General features: G+C 37.9%; 2 protein-coding genes and 1 non-coding gene across 3 annotated transcripts; all 3 read right to left on the bottom strand.

The window, feature by feature from the left end:
- Window positions 1-298: 298 nt before the first annotated feature.
- LOC103705423 (dihydroceramide fatty acyl 2-hydroxylase FAH1-like) lies at window positions 299-4,528 on the bottom strand. The gene is made up of 7 exons (XM_008789130.4): window positions 4,372-4,528; window positions 3,158-3,227; window positions 1,822-1,914; window positions 1,551-1,747; window positions 1,331-1,436; window positions 844-990; window positions 299-755 (listed from the first exon to the last, which is right to left on the bottom strand). Exons 2-7 carry the CDS (start codon window positions 3,206-3,208, stop codon window positions 636-638), a joined length of 714 nt encoding a protein of 237 aa, XP_008787352.1. The 5' UTR covers window positions 3,209-3,227; window positions 4,372-4,528; the 3' UTR covers window positions 299-635.
- A 5,202-nt stretch (window positions 4,529-9,730) lies between these two features.
- Window positions 9,731-11,265, bottom strand: LOC103705422 (uncharacterized). Its single transcript, XM_008789129.6, has one exon. The coding sequence runs from the start codon at window positions 11,138-11,140 to the stop codon at window positions 10,013-10,015; it is 1,128 nt and encodes a 375-aa protein (XP_008787351.4). The 5' UTR covers window positions 11,141-11,265; the 3' UTR covers window positions 9,731-10,012.
- A 7,430-nt stretch (window positions 11,266-18,695) lies between these two features.
- Window positions 18,696-18,767, bottom strand: TRNAD-GUC (transfer RNA aspartic acid (anticodon GUC)). Its single transcript has one exon. It is a non-coding gene; the product is annotated as a tRNA-Asp (tRNA).
- Between the last annotated feature and the right edge of the window lie 328 nt (window positions 18,768-19,095).

Genomic DNA, 19,095 nt, shown 5'->3' with positions numbered 1-19,095 from the left:
TTAGCTATTTCTAACTATCAACAGAACAAACTTCCCAATCATACAGAACAAAAAATTAAAGGGTCAATATAAGCTCTCATCGAAATTTATTTTCACTGACATTACAAAATCCACATCACGAAAGATCGCCCACCAAATCCGAGTTCCCTCTGCAAAATATGGTCTACAACCCAACTCCAGAATAGTAGAGTTCCACTTCACATGAGAACCTGCTTGTCTTTGTACAGATGAAACTAGCCTCAGATAAATAACATAACCAATTCATGACATACCAGCTATTACCTTCCAATCAGATCCATATCACAAAGGTAATCTGTTATACCATGGAGTGCGCATCACAAAAGAAAGTCTTAACAAGTAATGCTTGGGTACAGACAGTCAAGGATCCCAAACATGGGAATAGGAGTATCTATACTGAACTCATTTCATAGAATCCATAAAAATGGCCAGCCAAATCTTGCAGGCGATCTGCAAGAAAGAATTGCACATAAAAGAAAAATAGGGATACAAAAAACTGGCAAAGCTGGCACCATAACTAACAATAGTACAATCATAAAACCAAAATCATTTCAGATATGCAACGGTGAGCCTCCCCTTGATAAATTACAAGACCTTGAGCTATTGAGCAAAAAAAATCAACTGGTCTTCCCAGAGATTTGTGACGGAGGCAATGTCCCAAACACGATGTCCCATAGTTTAGAAGTTATCCCAAAACCCTTGTTCTGAACTCTGAAGTGGTGGTTCATATGATCCAGCTGGTAGACAAGCAATTTATTATTAGAATACCACAAAGATCGGAAACTGTTAGTGAGATTCTAAATGACAGCTCATAAATCTTCTCACCTTGAGATTTCTAACTGGATTTTTGGACGGCTGTCCATGGTGAAGATAATAGTGAGTGCAATCATACATAACATAACCCAAAAGACCACCTCCAAATAAGGCAGGGGCAGTGGATGGGGTTGCAAAAAGTTTAACCAGATTCCAGAACTGAAAGAAAATCCATGTAAAGTCAGTAGCTTTTAGTTACTAGTTAAACTCCCATATTTCAGGTAATGGTGTTGATTTTTTTTTTTAAAAGTCATGTTTCACATTGCTGCAAAAAAGAATTCCCTGGTTAGTTCGTTCCTGGGATTCTAATCAGTCTGTTTTAAGCATCCGCTTCAAACATTTGATAAGAAATATGATCACAATTACAAATTTAGAAAATCTAATACGAAGCAGTCATGATTATGTGCATCAGTGACAACGGACATGCTTATAAACTCATGAAAAGAAGAGTTTCTAATTCTTACAAGCCAGGTAAAGAGATTGGAATGTATTAACTTACCAGCACACATAGAATAGCTGCAGCAGCAGGAGGAAAAACAAGGCGGAGTCCATCCATTGGGTGCTTATGATGGCATCCATGTAGAAGATAATGTGCTGTATTTGCCCTGTAGAAAAAATTTCAAAATCTTCTTAACATATATCTTTAATTCATTTGTAGTAGGGCAAAAGAGATCAAATTGGGGCTATTAATTAAAAATTGTCGTCAAAATGAAACCTACCAGTAAGTTTTTGTTTTCATGTGGAAAAGGAAGCGATGGAGAGTATATTCAATCAGTGTCCACAGAAAGACTCCAGTCCCAACCATCAGAGCTACTTCAGGGATTGTATGGCCCATTCTTATAGACATGGTCACAAACCAGCAGACAACAGGCAGCCATATGGCTGGGACCGCCCACCATACAGTGCATGTTAGGAACTAATTGTTGGAAATACAGGGGTTAGAAGCCAGTACCAAATGCACCTCACTCATTTAAGAAAATGCAATAATACCTCCAAGAAGTCATTTGCAAAAAATCGTGGACCTTCCTTGCTAACAATGGGCTGGTGAATCCATTCCTGGTAAGCTTCCCCAAGATGACCGACCTTTAAAGTTTGCAAGAAAACAAGCTTCTAATTAATTAATAAACAGTTTTAACTGAAGAGCTATAGTAAGAAATAACGCTTGGATTATAGGATGGTACACATGAACAGGAGTAGAATTTCTGAGTAAAGAAAATACAACTGTAAAATAAAAATAGAAGAATGATTGCTATATTTTTATGCATTTCTCATAGTTTGTAGTTGTTCGTGCCTAAGGCTGCAAAAGGAATAGGTGTCCCAAAACTGATAAAGCCAGCCCAACCCAAAACATAAAATCATGGGTTGGATTGACTCTAAATCCAGTTTGGGGTCAGATTTGGATCTTTCTTTTCTCTGACCCAACCCAGAATCCATTCTACCCTGCATGATAAACAGATCCAATTAGTTTAGTTAGGTTAGAAACCCTATACAACCCAATTATAACCCTACCATCAAGCCATATATTCAAATATCTGTATAATTAAATACACAGTCAATTTCAATTAAGGAAAGCAGTGTGTTATGCTAAAATGAGGTTGACACTTATCATAGAACTAAATTTAACTAGTACTATTATCATTGAGAGACTGACCTGATTATTATTCCTCAGCAGAATAAAGTTAGATCAGCAATATTGCTAATAAATTATATAGCAGATTGCTTTATTAATTTCAAAACATATCAGTATTCATTTACAATGCAAAATGCTCTGATGGGTTATGCAAACTACATAGTTGTACTGCACATAAATTATTTTTCTTATACCTACAGGAGATTTGTAATAGAATCTCATTAATAATTGTTGCCAACTATAAGTTATTTTGCCAACAAACTAAAAATTCTAAAACAATCTCAACCAAGCTCCAAAAATATGGGGCTGGGCTGGATCTAGACTGACCTGACCCAACATATTATCCCAATTAGATTTTTAAAACTGAACAATGAAGTTGAAGCAATCCAATATATAAGCTGCTTGGGTTAGGTCTAGATATTAAACCTAAATTTAAATGAGGCTGGATTGAATCTAGCAAATCTCTGATCCAACCAAACCCATTTGTAGTCAAAACACCGTAGCAGGGAAGATGGGACCATAATTCTTAAATCATCAGTTCAACAATAGCTGAAAAGCAAGAACATGCTACAGCAAGCTTTTATCTTTATCTTTGTCTTAATATTATAATAATATTCCAAAGAAAAACAGTTGAAGTTATTGTCACGGAAATGCCATTTAAGGTGAAAGAAAAATATGATTACAAGTTTTATTTACCTGAAAGACGAGAGGCTTACTCAAGTCCACTGTGAATTCCTGTGCAACCATTTTGGGCACTTTAAATACACTGCAATCGTAGAATACATATATATGTATGATGAGATAAACAGCATGAAGAAACTCACTGCTATGAAGAAAATCAAACGAGAGAAAACAAGAAGCATGAAACAACGAGTCACGAAAAATAAAATAAAGACAAGCAAGGAGCATGAAGCAACAAGTGAGAAAAGTGTGAACTATCATGTATAACTTCAGCCACATCTCCCAGATATCCTTATAATGCCAGGCAGTTCAAAAATAAGACATCATTACTAAGGGATAGTACAACTGATCACTTTTTGAATAAAAGCATATAGCTCAAAGCTTTTGTTAAGGCCATCAATCACTAACCCCAATGATAGATAACCCACAAATCCAGCATTTTTCTTCTGAAAGAACTTGAATATGAAACACACTTTAGAAACCAACCACTTAGACATGAAAAAGGGAAGCCTGGAAAAGGCAGTTTGCTGCTGTGGGCCTTTCAGCAGTGCCAGGTCAATACAAAAAATCAAAAAATGAACCTAAAATGAAGCGAGCAAACCATCCAAACATTTGAAAAAAGCAAAATTTCAATCTAATCACTTCTGAAAATCGTAGACTTCAAACTAATGAAGACATCTTACATTTTCAGATCATCAAAACTGCCCCTTTAAGTGTGATACATGTTAAAACACATGTTCAACACTACGTAAGGCAGACCTTCATTCAATTCATATCCATTTTTCATACACGAAAATAGACTCCTACTTTGTAGCAAAAGGGGGGGAAATGAATTTTGATGTACCAATCACACAAAATTCTAATTTTTGCTCAATGGCACTAGTAGTTCACATCGAAATCACAAACCAAAAATTCCTTAACACCAAAAAAAAAAGGCCAAAATAAATCTTCAGTTAAGGAAGCAAAAACCGGGTCCAATTTTTTGTTCAAAAGAACTCATAATAAGATGAACAATGGACGGATTCGATCCTTTTTAGGCCAAGCGCATCTATCTTCCAAAAACCCAACAACGCGTCCATTGAAGCCCTTTCCAAAACCAAATCAACACACAAAAGATCTGCACAAACTCCACGAGAAAAACCGCGAAAGACGACAGATCTACGAATCCAAACCCCAGTTTCATCTACAAAAGTTTCATCTACAAACCAAAGAGACGACACGGAACGAACCTGAGGAATTCCGCACGGTCTGGAAACCCTAGAAGCCGCCTCCGCCGACCGCCGCTCTTCTTCTCCGGGTGCACAGCGCGCTCGGAGAAGAAGAGGAAGAAGAGAGGGCAAGTGAGAAGGGCGTGTTTTTTTCTTTCCTTAGCCTAATAGTTTCCGAAAATTTCGCTGCCTCGGGTGCTGCCATTTCTGGGAACGATTCCTTGCCGTCAAATTTAGACGGAATATTCGGTGCCAGCTCGGCACCCGTCAAATTTCGCGAGCGCCAGCTAGCCATTCAGGCTCTAATGCCGTCAGCGGCTGTAAGTTAATCTACTAATATCTTTATGTAAGATATTGTCATAAAATCTCAGTATTAATTCATAAAGTTTTTTTAAGATAGTTTATAAACTTAATAAATCTAATCTTTTTATAAAAAAATTGATTAAATGGGTTTCAAAAAATTATTATTTATAGTCGTCACGGTCGCTGAGTTCTGCGGTGGTACGGAGATATGCGCTGGATAAATGGAGCCCACAAAAACCAGCGGCCGTTATTGGTTTGATTCAGCCCACGTACAGGGAGGGAAAGCCTAGAAGTTGGAACCGACCTAAGATATGCTTGGGAAGCGTCGCAGGTCAACGCCTTACAAAGTGAGAAGGACTCGGCTACTATTATTAATAACTATCATTTATTTTTAAAAAATATTTAGAAAATAGTGAAAAAAATAATTTTATAAATAAAGTATGTATATCGAAAGGCCAATAGAGCAGTAGATTGAATAACCTTTTATGTGGCTATGCATGCTAAAAAGATCCTGTAGTTGAAGAGGAGAGAACTATTTGATATATTCCAGAATTTGATATTTTTAATTTTTTTTGAATATATAGGTACCCACCATATATTTGCATCCGTTATTAAAAAAAAAAAAATGTCGGTGCCCTGCTGAAGATGAGGTTAGGACAAGGAAAGCGCTTTAAAGCGCAAATCTGATACCAAGGAAGCCGTAGGATAACGTGTCATGAGGAGATTGGTAATTTTCATTCGAAACGCACCACATGGCATTCTAGTTTTGACAAACCCTTTCTTAATGTCTAATTTGGGCCCCGTAACATTCCATATTGTTTTGGTGTTGCACGTTGATATGATCTCCATTGCATCTAAGCTTGTAATTGTGGACTGTAAAACATTTGACTCCTAAAAATACCGACACAATTTTATTTTTCAAACATACATACGCAGACACAAATAATGAAAAATGAGTATGTGCTGCTCCAAGGTCATTTTGGTTAAGATAAATCCAAGAAATTGAGGGGGGTTTGAGTAATATAGTTATGACTTTGCAGAGTAATAACCAACCATATAATATAGTTGTGACTTATTATAGATTATACAATTGTAAGGCCAAAAACTTTTGGAACCTGAATGGGAAGAGCGAAAGTTGAACATGTCAAAGTTGGCATGATTGTACACAAATAATTCCTATTTACATAATACCTATTGTACTCGAACATGGCTAAGTTGAGATTTCTATAATTTTTTTTTGTTTACATATGCAATTGTTTTGAAACCAATTTTTGCGATGGCTCTGTTTAGGTTCTGTGCTGTATCCGAACCAAAGTAGGACGCCACTAGAACAACCCTGAGATCAGGTGGAGACAGGCTAAGCAGGTTGTTTGAGGCGTTGGGCACTGAACTCCTCCATTGGATGGCCTGCAAGAAGTCTACTTACCAGAGAATTTTTGGTAGGGAATGCTTTGATGATTAAGTCAGAACAACAAGGCAACAGTATGAAAGAGAGAGATTTCAGTAGAGTGAGCGCTTTGTAAGAAAGGAAAACATATCGTATGCCTTAGGTCTCCGAATTATTTTTCTTATATAGGGGAGCAAACCTTGTCATTACCTTGACCAACGTGACGTACAATAATGCCATGCAATGACTGGTGGTATGGTCGTGGCTTGGGGGTCAGTCCGTGTGGGCAGAATGCGGTGTAGGTCTGATACGGAATGTAAGGCCACCATGATCATAGACTGACAAGGTTCTCGGTTGTTGGGGCTGTCATCCCTTATCGATGCATGTCAATTGTTCTCCGCGACTGCCGGAAGTTGTTTATTTTAGTTTACATCCGAGGACAGGGAGGTCGGTTGGGCCCAAGGTCGGGGTGTTCAGTATTTTCTCCATCAAGTTCAAATTTGATAAGAAGGTTAACAAGATTTGTTCCTTTGAATTTAAGTTCAAGTCACTTAGATTTTGTAAGTTGTAACAAAGATTATCAAAAGAATTGAGCAGATCAAGTTTCGCTCAAGCTAGCTTTGCTCGAAAAAAGCTTGAATAAAGCTAGATTAGAAGCTAAAAATTCAAATTTGAACAGTAAAGCAGGCTCGTCAAGAAAACTAACTTTACTTAGTGCTTTGTAAGTCTTGAAATGAATTTATATTATATGCTTTAAGTTATATAGAAAATGAATTATCTGATTAAGGCTTTGATTAATATATTTTGCATTTCTTGATTCAATTAATTGTTAATTCATCCTTCAACTAAGTTTAACAAAGCTTGAAATAAAGTTTTAATTCAAGCTTGAATTATATTTGGTTCAAGCTTGAATTGATCTTTATTCATTTAGATTTCTTAAGCTGATCAATTAGACTTATATCTATCTCCATTAGAAATAAAGGTTGAATAAAGCTCAAATAATGATAGATAAATTAAATTTGATCATAACAATAAGTTTAAAATTAATTTTAAATCAAATTTGATCAGATAGAAGCTTAATGAAGCTCGGCTCCATTACATCTGCCTGTAACTGTGCCTTTCTCACCCAAAGAGGGCAGAAAATAAAGAGGAATGGTGTGACATTTCCAGAGCTCATGAAAGAAAAAGCTGCCGTAGAGTCATCATGATAAAATGGCGTAAGTGCCGAATATAAGCATGAATGATATGTGGTTCATGAAATGTGTCGCTCACGAGCGTTCTTGCCACAACCACATTTTTGAAATGGCCACCAAAATTTCATCTCGTTATAAGGGCCCCAACAAAATTATTAATAATCGTTGTAACTATTGTAACAAGCATTACTTATCTTACAAATATTTCTATATTTTAATATGTAAATAATCACTTAAATAATGGTTAATATAAAGATATTACAATAAAAATAAGAACTAATAATAAACAATAATGACATTATATTTTTTATTAGATAAAATAGTGTATTTTGGACTGGACAATTATAAGGGCCGCTCAGACAGGGCGGATTGGGGGTTCAGTCCATGATGGCGAGGCGGGAGGTACTAACCTACTAAAAGAGCTGATATTTTGCATGATGCACAGGAGTTACCTAGAACTGCACCGATAGACGAACTATATCTTAAAAGAGTATTCAGCTTTTTGGCCTTTAAGAAAAGATAGGTGCTGATAAAGTTTGATCAAAACCTTTACGCCCTGGCTAGATGATACGATGATTTTGCAGAGATGAGAACCGATTAAAATTGGGTATGAGAGAGCAAGCAGAGATTAGTTATGTCGAGGCAAAGATTTAGTGGGATAAAGATCACAAGAATGTTGGCAGTAATCTCAGTTATTACATTATGAAATTAAAGCAGCAGAAGCCGAACTGCAACAGCAGGGACATGAGCAGTGGAAGCTGGAAAAAGATGTTACAACAACTGGGTCAACATAAATTCTGTGGCAGTGATAAGTGGGTTAGTAAACCAACATATCATAACATGAAATAAGTAGGGAGATTCTGCAGAGAAGGTGAAAATGAAAAGCTAAGATAACAGCACTGAATTTATGATTTGATATTAAAGATGTATTGATCTTCCTCTTGTGCCATGGTTGTAACTTCCATCTTGCTAAATTTTGCCAACTTTGAACAAAGGAAACCAAATGAAAGAAGTATTCATCAGGATGCATGGAAAAGAACATCACAAATCATCAAGAGCAACATGATGACAGTTGCTTTATTATGCTGTATCCCAAAATCTTAAGTTGTCGAACTCATGTCTGTGAGTTAATCATGTATTAGCACATCAAGTTTCTCTGTGCTACTGAATATTGACTTTAAAGCAGATTAATATAGGGAGAATGCAACGTTTACAACTTTTACACCGGCATCGTTATAGCTGATGCCAGGTTTTGAGTTCATAGCAACATTCAAGTCTAGTTTGTTAAAGCAGTTTTTGCCTCATAAAGCTGAATAAAGTTTAATTCTCTTAAATTGTGTTGGTCTTAAAGTGAGGTAAATAAATTAAACCAAAAAATGTTAGAAAATATACAATAACTCCCAATATGTTGAATAAGCATAGTTAAATTATTTTTATGGGTACAAATTGCTCTAGTAGGTGATTTTATGCCTACAAATTGGATCCTGAACATGCATATCTTGTTGTTTTATTAGAATCCTATGACTGCGAATGGTTGACAGGATGATGTTGCAGAGATGAGAAAATAATGGAAACAATGGATAAATTAATGGTAGTGAGGACCATTTTGTAGTTTTTGTACCTCTATTCTGGAGTAACACCCTCAAGAAATACAGTTGGAATTGCAGAGGTCATAATAAATGCAGGTCTGGTCTCTAATAAGATAGGAGGTCAAGGATTCCATCAAGGTAGTACAAAGACATGGTGAATTAGAGTTTTTTCATCTATGAATAGCAGATGCAAGCATGACTACAATTTCCATGAGATAAGGGAGTGCAAAAATGATGGAGCCTTCACCACATATACAATAGCCTGCATTTTATGGCAAAATCAGCATCTATCATTCTACTCATCCAGCAGAAACTATATGAACTCAGATGAGGCTATTACAGGGAATCTCCCTAGACTGATACTGTAGTCATTAAAAAATTAAGAGCATTTGACCAAACAACACTGTCAATAACACAGAGAACCTACGACGAAAATTCATAGAAGATACTTGCATTATTTTTCTTTATCATGTGCCTTAAGTAAAACTAACAGAAACATTAAGAAAGAGTAAAGAGCTTTCATGCTTTTCTGAGGAACTCTTATCGTGTGGTGGATGGATCCAGAGAAATCCTATCAGATCACAAAAGGAAGCCTGTTTGATTAAATCATACCATATGAGTCTCCTAAGAGTAGATGTTATATTAGGAAGTGTAATATAGATAGACTCATGGTCTGAGAGTTTTGGCTTGAACATCGCGGCAATGGAAAGAGAAGTTTCACTGTGATGTTAGAGAAAGATGAATGAAAAGATAGCCTGAAAAAGGAGCATAGGTTCAACAATAGCTGAAAATTTAAAGTACCTAAATAACAGTGTGACACTAATGGTATGGTAAAGGTTCCTTTATCTCATACTCCTGTTTTAGACCCTTTGCACTCACCATCAGAAGCGCATAGAAGGAGCATTAGGTGTTGCAAAATACTAGAAAATCAGCAAAACCAATGAAGAACTAAAAGAGATCAAGCTACAAGAGGAATAAATAAACAATTGCAATTTTCCTTTTGCCTTTTGTGTATGATACCTTATACAAACTTCATTACTCTTATCGCCATCGCAAGGTTGAGCTGAGCTTTCAATTGTGACAATGGATGATACATACAACAGCCTTCCCCCTACCTCAGAGACGAAGAAAAAAAGCCTTTCACTGATGCACAACCTATCAAAGAACTGAACATCGGCTCCGTGCATGTTTCATTTCTTACGCACGGTTTCAGTTAATTTGATAAACAGACACCAAGACACACTTAGAATGACTGCTGTGGTCTTCCCTCCGGCAAGCCCAAAAAGAACTATGACAAAGAAAACAAACTGCTGAGGGACTCCTGATCTAGTCTTAAGAACAATTTCTCGACTCGCGTCCCCAATCTCCTCTTTATCAAAATCTGTGACCTCAGTGGAGGCAATGAAGCTCAGAACTTCTTCATTGCTATCTTTCTTGTGTCCTTTTCCATTGATCACTTCATCCGCATCTTCTTCTGTAATGCTATCAAATTCTCCTCTTCTGCTCGAATGGGAACTAGAATTCGAGACCAGCTCCTTTTCATCTTTACCTTTTCTACTCACAAGAGACTTCTTCGGGACAAACTTCCTCCAAAACTTCTTTCCTTTTGAATTACCAGAAGAACCAACATTTCGGCCCGCGGCAAGATCCCTCCTTTCGGACAAAATCTCCCTCCCCTGATCCGAATCGATGGAGGATTCCTCCCAATTCCTGTTGGATGGCATCAAATCCACCTGGCCCTCGACCCCAACTTCCCTTATAGGACAAACCCGCTCCGTCCCCTCCAAATCCAATCCTCCGATCGCCGAATACAAGCTCCTCCTCGCATTCGAGCACCGCTTCAAGAACGCAAACACCTGCAACCCCATAAAATCGAGCAAAAATAGAGCAAACGCCGAGACCGTGATCCCAGCAACAAGCTTCCTCCTTTCGATCGCCAGAACCATTAAAACCAACAAATTCACCACCAGAAGCCCAAATCCGGACCCGCTCGCATTTGTCTTGATCTCGATGGAACTGGGAACCGGGTATGCTAGGGACTCCTCCAAGATTCCACCGGCGCCACCGCTGGAGCCGCGAACCGCAGGACGGCCGGCATCTTCGCCGGCGGCGACGGGAGGCACCCTAGTGGACGAGGAGGAGGGGGTCTTCTTGCGGGAGGGCTTCTTGAGGCGGTCGCGGTTCTTGACGACGAGGTCGGCGAGGGAGGTGGGGAAGCCGGCCTGGACGACGAGCGACGCGCCGTGGTCCGGCCTGGCGAGGTCGGAGACGAGCCGGGAGAGGCCGCCAGCCCGCGCCCTCTTCCACGGGTTCCGCATGGACCAGGCCGGGTCTTGCGGTCATGGAAGGAGGAGGAGGGGGCGGTTCGGACCGGCCGGAAGCGGAGACGGAGAAGCTCCAACGCCACGGCAGAGAAAAATAGAAAGGAAATTTTGGTTGGTTAGTTTTTTTTGTTAGTGTAAGATTTAAGCATGGATTTGCACGTGTTTTGAGGGTGGTGACGGGAACGAAAAATACCGATGTGACCTCGCAGCGTGGACATTGGAGCTCCAGCTGTTCCCTTTAAATCCCCCTATTCTATTAATCAGTTGCATCACTAGATGGACGGTTGTGATAGCTGATCGATTTGATGGTACAAGTGCGTTAACGTATGGTTCTTTGTCTGAAGTGAAGTATTCCTTTTAAGAGGAGTTATTTGTTCCAGTGTCATCTTGCATTTAGATCTTATAAAGTTCACGAAGTATTTTAGCCTGTTCCATTACATGCAGCAACAAGATGAATTGATGGATACTAATTGTTGTTAAGTGACTTGGTTGTATTGTTTGATCTGACATAATTTGGCACATGCAATTTGGCTGAAGCTATCAAAGTTCTTCTTGTAATCTGTCTTGCAGTCAAATTGAATACAGGATAAGTTAATTTTGAGGTACATTGTATTTTTTTTTTTTTTAAGATGTAGTTACAACTTATTAAATTTATTGTATGATTGTGTTACATGAGTCAATTTAGCCAAACATATTCTCGGACAATTATTGTCTATTTTTGTGCCTACTTAATTTTTGTACAAGGACTGAAACGAGAATAATTATATTTTCTCAGCCATGGAAAAAATTTGCGATTAACAAAAACCAAATGTAAATGATGGTCAATTTGACCTCAGTGTTTTCTAGATAGAGTGAGGTGAGATTTGGATCAATTTGCACGCACCTGAATTGGTTGTCGAACGCAATCTACGGCTACTCCAGTCAAATGGGTCCCACAGTTTATTTTGGTATGGGACCCATCGAGATATTAGTTATTGATCCATACTCAAAAAAATATGGTTCGGTCGAGCTAGTGGGCTCCACCAGCTTTGACCGGTCAATAGGCGGGCGCTGAATACGGTGGAGAGAAGCAGAATCTTTTGCACGTGTTACGCGCTCCAGGTGGGGCAAATTTAAAAAACAAAATTACATAAATATCCTCCTACATATCAAATATTACAATATATATAAAAATATATATATATATATATATAAACCTAGTAAAACACTTATTTTACTATTCTAATATTTTTTTTCTTATTTTTGCATATATACCCACATCATCTAAATTCGTTAAAAAATTAACGATTTCAAATTAAAATGACTAAAATACTCTTAATGGGTAGATATGCAAAAAAACAAGACGATCGCGATGGAAGACAAAAAAATAATTTCAAAATTTTTTTTATTTTTAATTAAAATAAATATCATTTTTATTATTGGTGTTAAAAGAACCGTTATATTAGATATATTTGTGTAAAAAACAATATTTTATAAGGTACAGAAATAAATATAAATTTTATGAAGGTATTTACTTAAATTTGAATTTTTAGGGCATTCATAAAAAGCCCTAAAAAAAAAAAAGCACACTTCCTTCCATTGGTTGGTTTGGGCTATGGAAGACAAAGGGCCATGGCCGCCGGACCAACGACGAGGATGAAAATAAAACACATGGTTTTTAAGCAAAAAAATAAAACACATGGCCTGGTCGTATCGATGGCCAAAGATAATCAACTTCATCCCTAAATTGTGTTGACAAAACTAGAAAAAGAAAATTTTAGTTGATTTCTTTTTTTCTTTTTGCTACTCAAAACCTACGATCAACTTAATTAAGGGATAGGAATCAAGTTACACAAGGAAAGTATGCCATGCACTCGACTAATTGTAGAGGATCCACAATAGATGTTGAGTGGATATTGTCAATGAATGTGCAGTTATATGACCTTTGCAAATATGATACTTTCTTGGTACTTCAATAAGTTCTCTCTCTCTCTCATTTGTGAAAGTTTTAGACCCATGGTGTTTGGGGTTATGTCCCAAATGTTGATAGTCTAGGTGATGAGTTTTAAGTTGTCACAAGGTGGACAGAATTGTTTGTGGGCTTGATCTGAATTATTGAACGCATTTTGCCTGTTACGTAAGCATGCACGATTGGTATGATTGATTAGGTTTGAGTCTATTCATAGTTTTTTGGTTTGGCATGCGGCCTACATGCAACCACGCATTACAAATGGCATGGGCCACAAATCTCTTTATACTATTGAGAGTTTAGACATTCAATCTCTTTTTCCAGCATCTAAGTTTGAAATATTCAAGTCAGATCAATGGCTAGGTGACGTTAGTCCCCATTGGCTAGCTTTGCAGCCTCCAACTTGATGCACTTTTATTTCCCCACTGTTTACATCAATTCTTGACATCCAAGCATATATGCATACCCAGCTATATGGCAAGGAACATGCAAGATAATGGTGAAGGGCTTTCGAATCGGAATCGACAAAACTAACACAATAACTTAGAGACCGAAGCCTTGACACCCTTTGATTTCATTAAAAGAAGATCAAGTAAGCTCAAGGATGACTCGACACGGGACCTATATGATGCTCTACAAGCTGAATGAGGAGAGTCGTGACAAGTTGCACAACCATCAAGAATAGGTGGAATAAAAATCGGTTATGATGAGTTTGAGGCTGATCAAGTATGATAATATAAGAGATTCTCCTATCAGCTTAGCATAGGGATTGGGATAAGGTATGCGACTAGACAGTTATCAGAACGTGTTGAGTGGTTAGCGCCGGTCACTGAAACTATCAGCAAAGTGAAGGCCGGACATGGACAAGTGTCAATACTAGAGATGGACGATTTCTAGACCGTTTAATAATGTTATATATAAATATGTGGATGTAACTCTGAGAACGATTGGCCAATCAAACATCTTTATCTTTAATTTATCATTGTATTTATTTTTAGTTTTCTTGTTTTACTTGCCTTGCTCGACCCTTCTATGTAGGCTCGATGACAACCAACATAATTCTCTTTTGAGTAGGTTGTATTTCGGTGGTGAAAGTCTTTATAGCTCAAAGCATTAGGATCCATGCTACCGAACTTTATCCTCTATTCTTTTTAGTTTTGACATCAATGGCATGTTCCCACACTTGCACAAACTTTTTAATGATGCGCGTGCCATTCTGTCCCCAAAAGCATATTTTCTGGCATGTCTGTTATGATTGTACTAATATCTATTAAGATGCCACCATGAAAGAGGAATCACACACAATTGTCAAGACTACAAGGGAGTCCACTTCATGCCGAGGAACACCAAATTCTTAAGCTGGGTCGTTTGGTCGAGCTCCTCCAACCTCATAAGAAATGAAAGTTCTCATTGATCTGAACAGCCTACTCCTTCTAGAGAGCTGGCTTCGACAACCATATTCTTCAAGTGGAATTAATCTACTTGTTTGCTAGTCTATTACAAGATATAGTTAAGTAGTTCAAGCTTTATATGAATGAGAGCTAGCATGACCTACTGGAGACATTCGCCAGTCAAAGTGGCCATTATATTGAGGCCACTCGTAGAATGGCACAAGACATCTTTGAATTTAGTAAAAGAGTGAGTCAATAGGCTTGTTTTTGTTATCGAGAGTCAATATCATTCGCTGCAGCATGCTTCGATGTGTATTGTGACGAACTTAGCCTATTAGACCCCTATAGAGGGCAAATCAGCCTATCAATCTTTACAATATAAGAATGTCAAAGGTCCTCAAAAAACTTGGTCTTTGAGTTTTGGCTTGCTAGAAGAACAAAATGGAAGATTATTATAAAGAGTGCTCGGGATTCACAGACCAACTTGAGAAGAAATTATTTGCAAGTAAATGCAGAACCATGACAGAAGAAACAAGGAACCATTGATGCCTCGGTCGAAATTAAATTGATGATCAAATCCAAAGTGGGCTCTAGCCACCATGATTTGCAGATGGTCCTCAGAAGAAAGGTCAATGGAATTGCACTGACACAAGATTCTATGGTTAAAGCCCGTTAACCCCTAATGGTAACAGATAGGGGCAATACTGTTATCACTCTGTGGTACGATCTACCTCCATCACAAAGACTATGAGGCAACTACGTCAATGGATGCTACCATTCTATCTCTAGTTATCATGCATGCTAAGTTCATATGCCAAAGGGCAATGTTGCAGCGGTGTTTTTTAAGAAAAGGTTATGTTTGGTCCGGAACTCAGTCATGTAGATTATCAAGAATCCTCATATTGACTATAGATGAAATCGATTCTCATGTTTAGCAAATATCCATAGAAAGATGGGAATGGGAGACCCGAGTTCGGTCCAGAAGTAGAGTCATGAATAAAGTAAGCAGTATTAGTGATTGAATAAAGTACATAACAATAATGATTGGCCATTAAAAGAGATTCATTCATCTGTATATAGATTTCGAGCAAAAGGTCAATACAACAATTCAACATTAAAGTTAGAATTTACAAGATGGGGGAAGCTTATAGATTCCTAGCTATGTTCTTAATTTGCTTTTATTTAGGTTATAGCTATTTAACCATCTTGTCATGCTTGCTTATTTGCAGAACAAGTCCTAGAAAGTCGGAAAGTGTAGTAACAAAGTCAGGCCAGGCTTCATCCTGAGACTTAAACTTCTCCTCTCTTGTTTAGCTCGAGTTACCTCCCGAGTCTTCAACTTATCATAGACTTCAGTTATATGGATTTTCAAAGAGGTAATCAATTGATACCAAAGCTGATGCAGGACAACTACAGAAAGGAGAGGGAAAAGGGAAGAAGAGGAGGGGGAAGAAGAAAAAGAGGAAAAGAGGAGGGGGAGGAAGAAGAACCAGGCTTCTCACATGGCTCTGACCATGGCTTCACACCAGGGCTTCAGAAAGAACGAAGGCTATTTCATTCAATCAATCATCAACCCTAAACAAGTGCATGGATCCATATATATAGAATCACAAAATGACAAAAAGATCCTACAAAGAAAACAATCCCATAAAAGCCCTAAAATAACAACATGCAAATAAGCCCATAAAATAAAACAAAATAACATAAAATCAATCCAAAATAACATCATAAGACTTGAATTGGCTGGATCTTGTGGTGACTGTAGACTCGAGTGATGGCTGACCTGGTACTAGTGTCCGCACCAATAGGTATTCTTAGTTAGTTTGAGTTCATTTTTGAGAATGGCTACTTCAAACACAAACTTCTCTTTCTAGGAGGTCTCTCGTTCATCCTCCTCAGTGACTAAGGCCATCAATTGATAGGTCCAGGTGAAACAAGAAAACTGGTGCCTTAGGTTAGTCAAGTTTGCGATTTGACCAAATAGGAGATCAAAGATGTTCAATAGGGTGTGATAATGCTCTGGATCCCAGTCATCCTTTGAGGATTGGCTAGGTCATCGAGGTCAAGGTCGATGACACTCTAGATTGCCCTCATGGCCTTCAAATCTTTGGCAGGGAGACTCGATAAGGTAGGAATACTGACCGAGGAGGTCATGGTTGAATGATTAGTTAGTCTAGCCTTCATCTTGGCTATCAAGCTGAGGACAAAACAACCATGGCCGCTACTAGTCTGCAGAAAAGTTGACCCGTTAGGATAAGACCAGGAGTTAAAGGGAGGATAAAAGATGAAAGGCCAATTTAAAAGGATCTTAACCTGTTAGATTAAGACATGTTAGGTTAAAATGTCGTTGCTGGGTTCAAACCCAAGTACTACTTTTTTTTTTCAAAAAAAAAGTAAGGGAACCGTAGTTCCTCAAGTACTTGGTAAAATAAATCTACTATAGTAAAAGAAATCTACTATAGTTACAAAGTTAGCAACTTAGTAAAAATTCGGGTACTTCATAAAAATCAGCTAGAGTTCCAAAATTAGCAACCGAGTAAAAAAAGGAAAAACTATCATTATCGAGATCAAATATTGGCTAGATTAGCAACTTATTAAAAAAATAATCATAGTTTCCTAAATACTTAGTAAAAAAATTTACTTGTAGTTCCAAAATTATCAGCTTAGTAGAAAAAACCTAAAGACTTAGTAAAATAATTAATTGTAGTTCCAGAACTTACTAAGGCATAAAAAGGTAAAGGATGCCGGAGGAGTGAACCTAGATCAAATTAGCAACTTAGTAAACGAATCTGGGTACTTTATAAAAATTTAAAAAAACTGTAGTTTGGAAACTTAGTAAGGAAAGAAGGGGAAAAGATACTATTACGAAGCCTTCATCTTTGAGATATCTAAGGGGTGGGGGCACCCCTTGGTTATCTCAAAGTGAATTTTGACGGGAGTATGTCGGTGGATGGTACTACTGGAGGTGTTGGATTTGTGATCAGAGATTCCTGGGGCAGGCTGGTGGCAGCCGGAGGTCAGCGCGCGCTAGAACTTACGGTTATAGGGGCAGAACTTCGGGCAGCATGGGAGGGGTTATCATTTGCGAGGAGAGTCCTCGGTGCCGAGTGGGTGCTTCTTGAGGGAGATTCCTCGGTGGTGATTGACTGGATTCGAGGTGTGGATAGATATGGTGATGGTCATCCTCTTATTAGAGATACTCGGAGACTGGCCCAGGAGTTGGAGAATTCCAGGCAGTACACGTATTTCGGAAGGCGAACATGGTAGCAAACTGGGTCGCCTCCTTCGTCGCCCGGCACTCCGGAGAGTTTCTTTGGACATCTATGAGAGATATTTCTTTCTCTTTGTACTTTTTACTTTCTCGTGATTTGGCAGGATGTACTCACTTTAGAGCTATATAATTTGCCGTTTTGACCCAAAAAAAAAAGCCTTCGTCTTGGCTATCGAGCCAAGAATAGAACGGTCACGGCCACTATCGGTATGTAGAAAAGACGATCCTTTAGAATAAGACCAAAAGTTAAAGGAAGGATAAAAGTTGGAAGACCAATTTAAAAAGGTCTTAACCCGTTAGGTTAAAACATCGTTGCTAGGAATAAACCTAAGTACCTTTTTTAAAAAGCAAATAGCTGTGGTTGCCCAAGTACTTAGTAAAAGAAATCTACTATAGTTACAAAATTAGTAACTTAGTAAAAAATCCGGGTACTTCAGAAAAAATCAATTATAGTTCTAAAATTAACAACTTAGTAAAACAAGAAGAAAAAATCATCATGATCGAGATCAAACCACAGCCAAATTAGTAGCTTATAAAAAAAAAAAAAAAGCTATAGTTTCCTAAATACTTAGTAAAAGAAATCAATTGTAGTTCCAAAATTATCAGCTTAGTAGAAAAACTTTAAGTACTTAGTAAAACAATCAATTGTAGTTCCAAAACATAATAAGAATAAAAAAAGGAAAAACAGCAAACGTAGAGGATTGAACTTCGATCAAATCAGCGAAAAAAACTAAACTGTAGTAGCTTGGTAAAAAACACCAAGGTACGTCATGGAAAGAAAAAAATCAATCGTAGTTCTAAAACTTAGGGCAAAAAAAAAAAAACACTGTTGTGGAGGTTGTAGTTCTAAAATTAGCAATTTAGTAAAAGAAAAAAAAGAGAGTGGGTTAACGAGGTAAAAACAAGACGGTTTTTTTTGCTGTAAAAAAAAGGGTAATGCGCCGTTGCCGGGGATCGAACCCGGGTCACCCGCGTGACAGGCGGGAATACTCACCACTATACTACAACGACATTGTTGATTTTGTAATCTCCGGTTCTCCTCACATTCGCAACCAGAACCAGAAGTAGGTTACATGTTCCCTCTCTGCATCACCTCACCATAGCATTCCTCACTATTTCTTCAGTGATCAATTTTTTCTAAGTTTTTTTGGTACATTTCTGAATCAGCGGTTGGTCAAGTGTTTTTTTTTAAAAAAAAGAAAGTCTTTAGATTGATTTGATTCAAGTAACTTCCTCCATGCAAGATGTATGGTTCCTCTCCTTTTCAATGATAGAAGTGACAAAGATGGATGGGAGAGAGAGATGAGACGTGAACATGGGGAATATCTCTCCGAGTGGG

This window comes from Phoenix dactylifera, chromosome 9 (assembly GCF_051530095.1).
Source record: "Phoenix dactylifera cultivar Ajwa chromosome 9, Ajwa_hap1_PhDact_Kaust_v1.1, whole genome shotgun sequence".
NCBI lineage: Eukaryota > Viridiplantae > Streptophyta > Magnoliopsida > Arecales > Arecaceae > Phoenix > Phoenix dactylifera.
This window is presented reverse-complemented; position numbering and strand designations above follow the sequence as displayed.

Excerpts from the sequence above, each read along its gene's own strand:
- LOC103705423 (XM_008789130.4), bottom strand. The coding sequence starts at position 3,208 with ATGGTTGCACAGGAATTCACAGTGGACTTGAGTAAGCCTCTCGTCTTT. Across the intron at positions 1,748-1,821 it reads TTGCAAATGACTTCTTGGAG|TTCCTAACATGCACTGTATG; the intron begins GTATTATTGCAT and ends TCCAACAATTAG. Across the intron at positions 756-843 it reads ATCCAGTTAGAAATCTCAAG|CTGGATCATATGAACCACCA; the intron begins GTGAGAAGATTT and ends CTTGTCTACCAG.
- LOC103705422 (XM_008789129.6), bottom strand. The coding sequence starts at position 11,140 with ATGCGGAACCCGTGGAAGAGGGCGCGGGCTGGCGGCCTCTCCCGGCTC.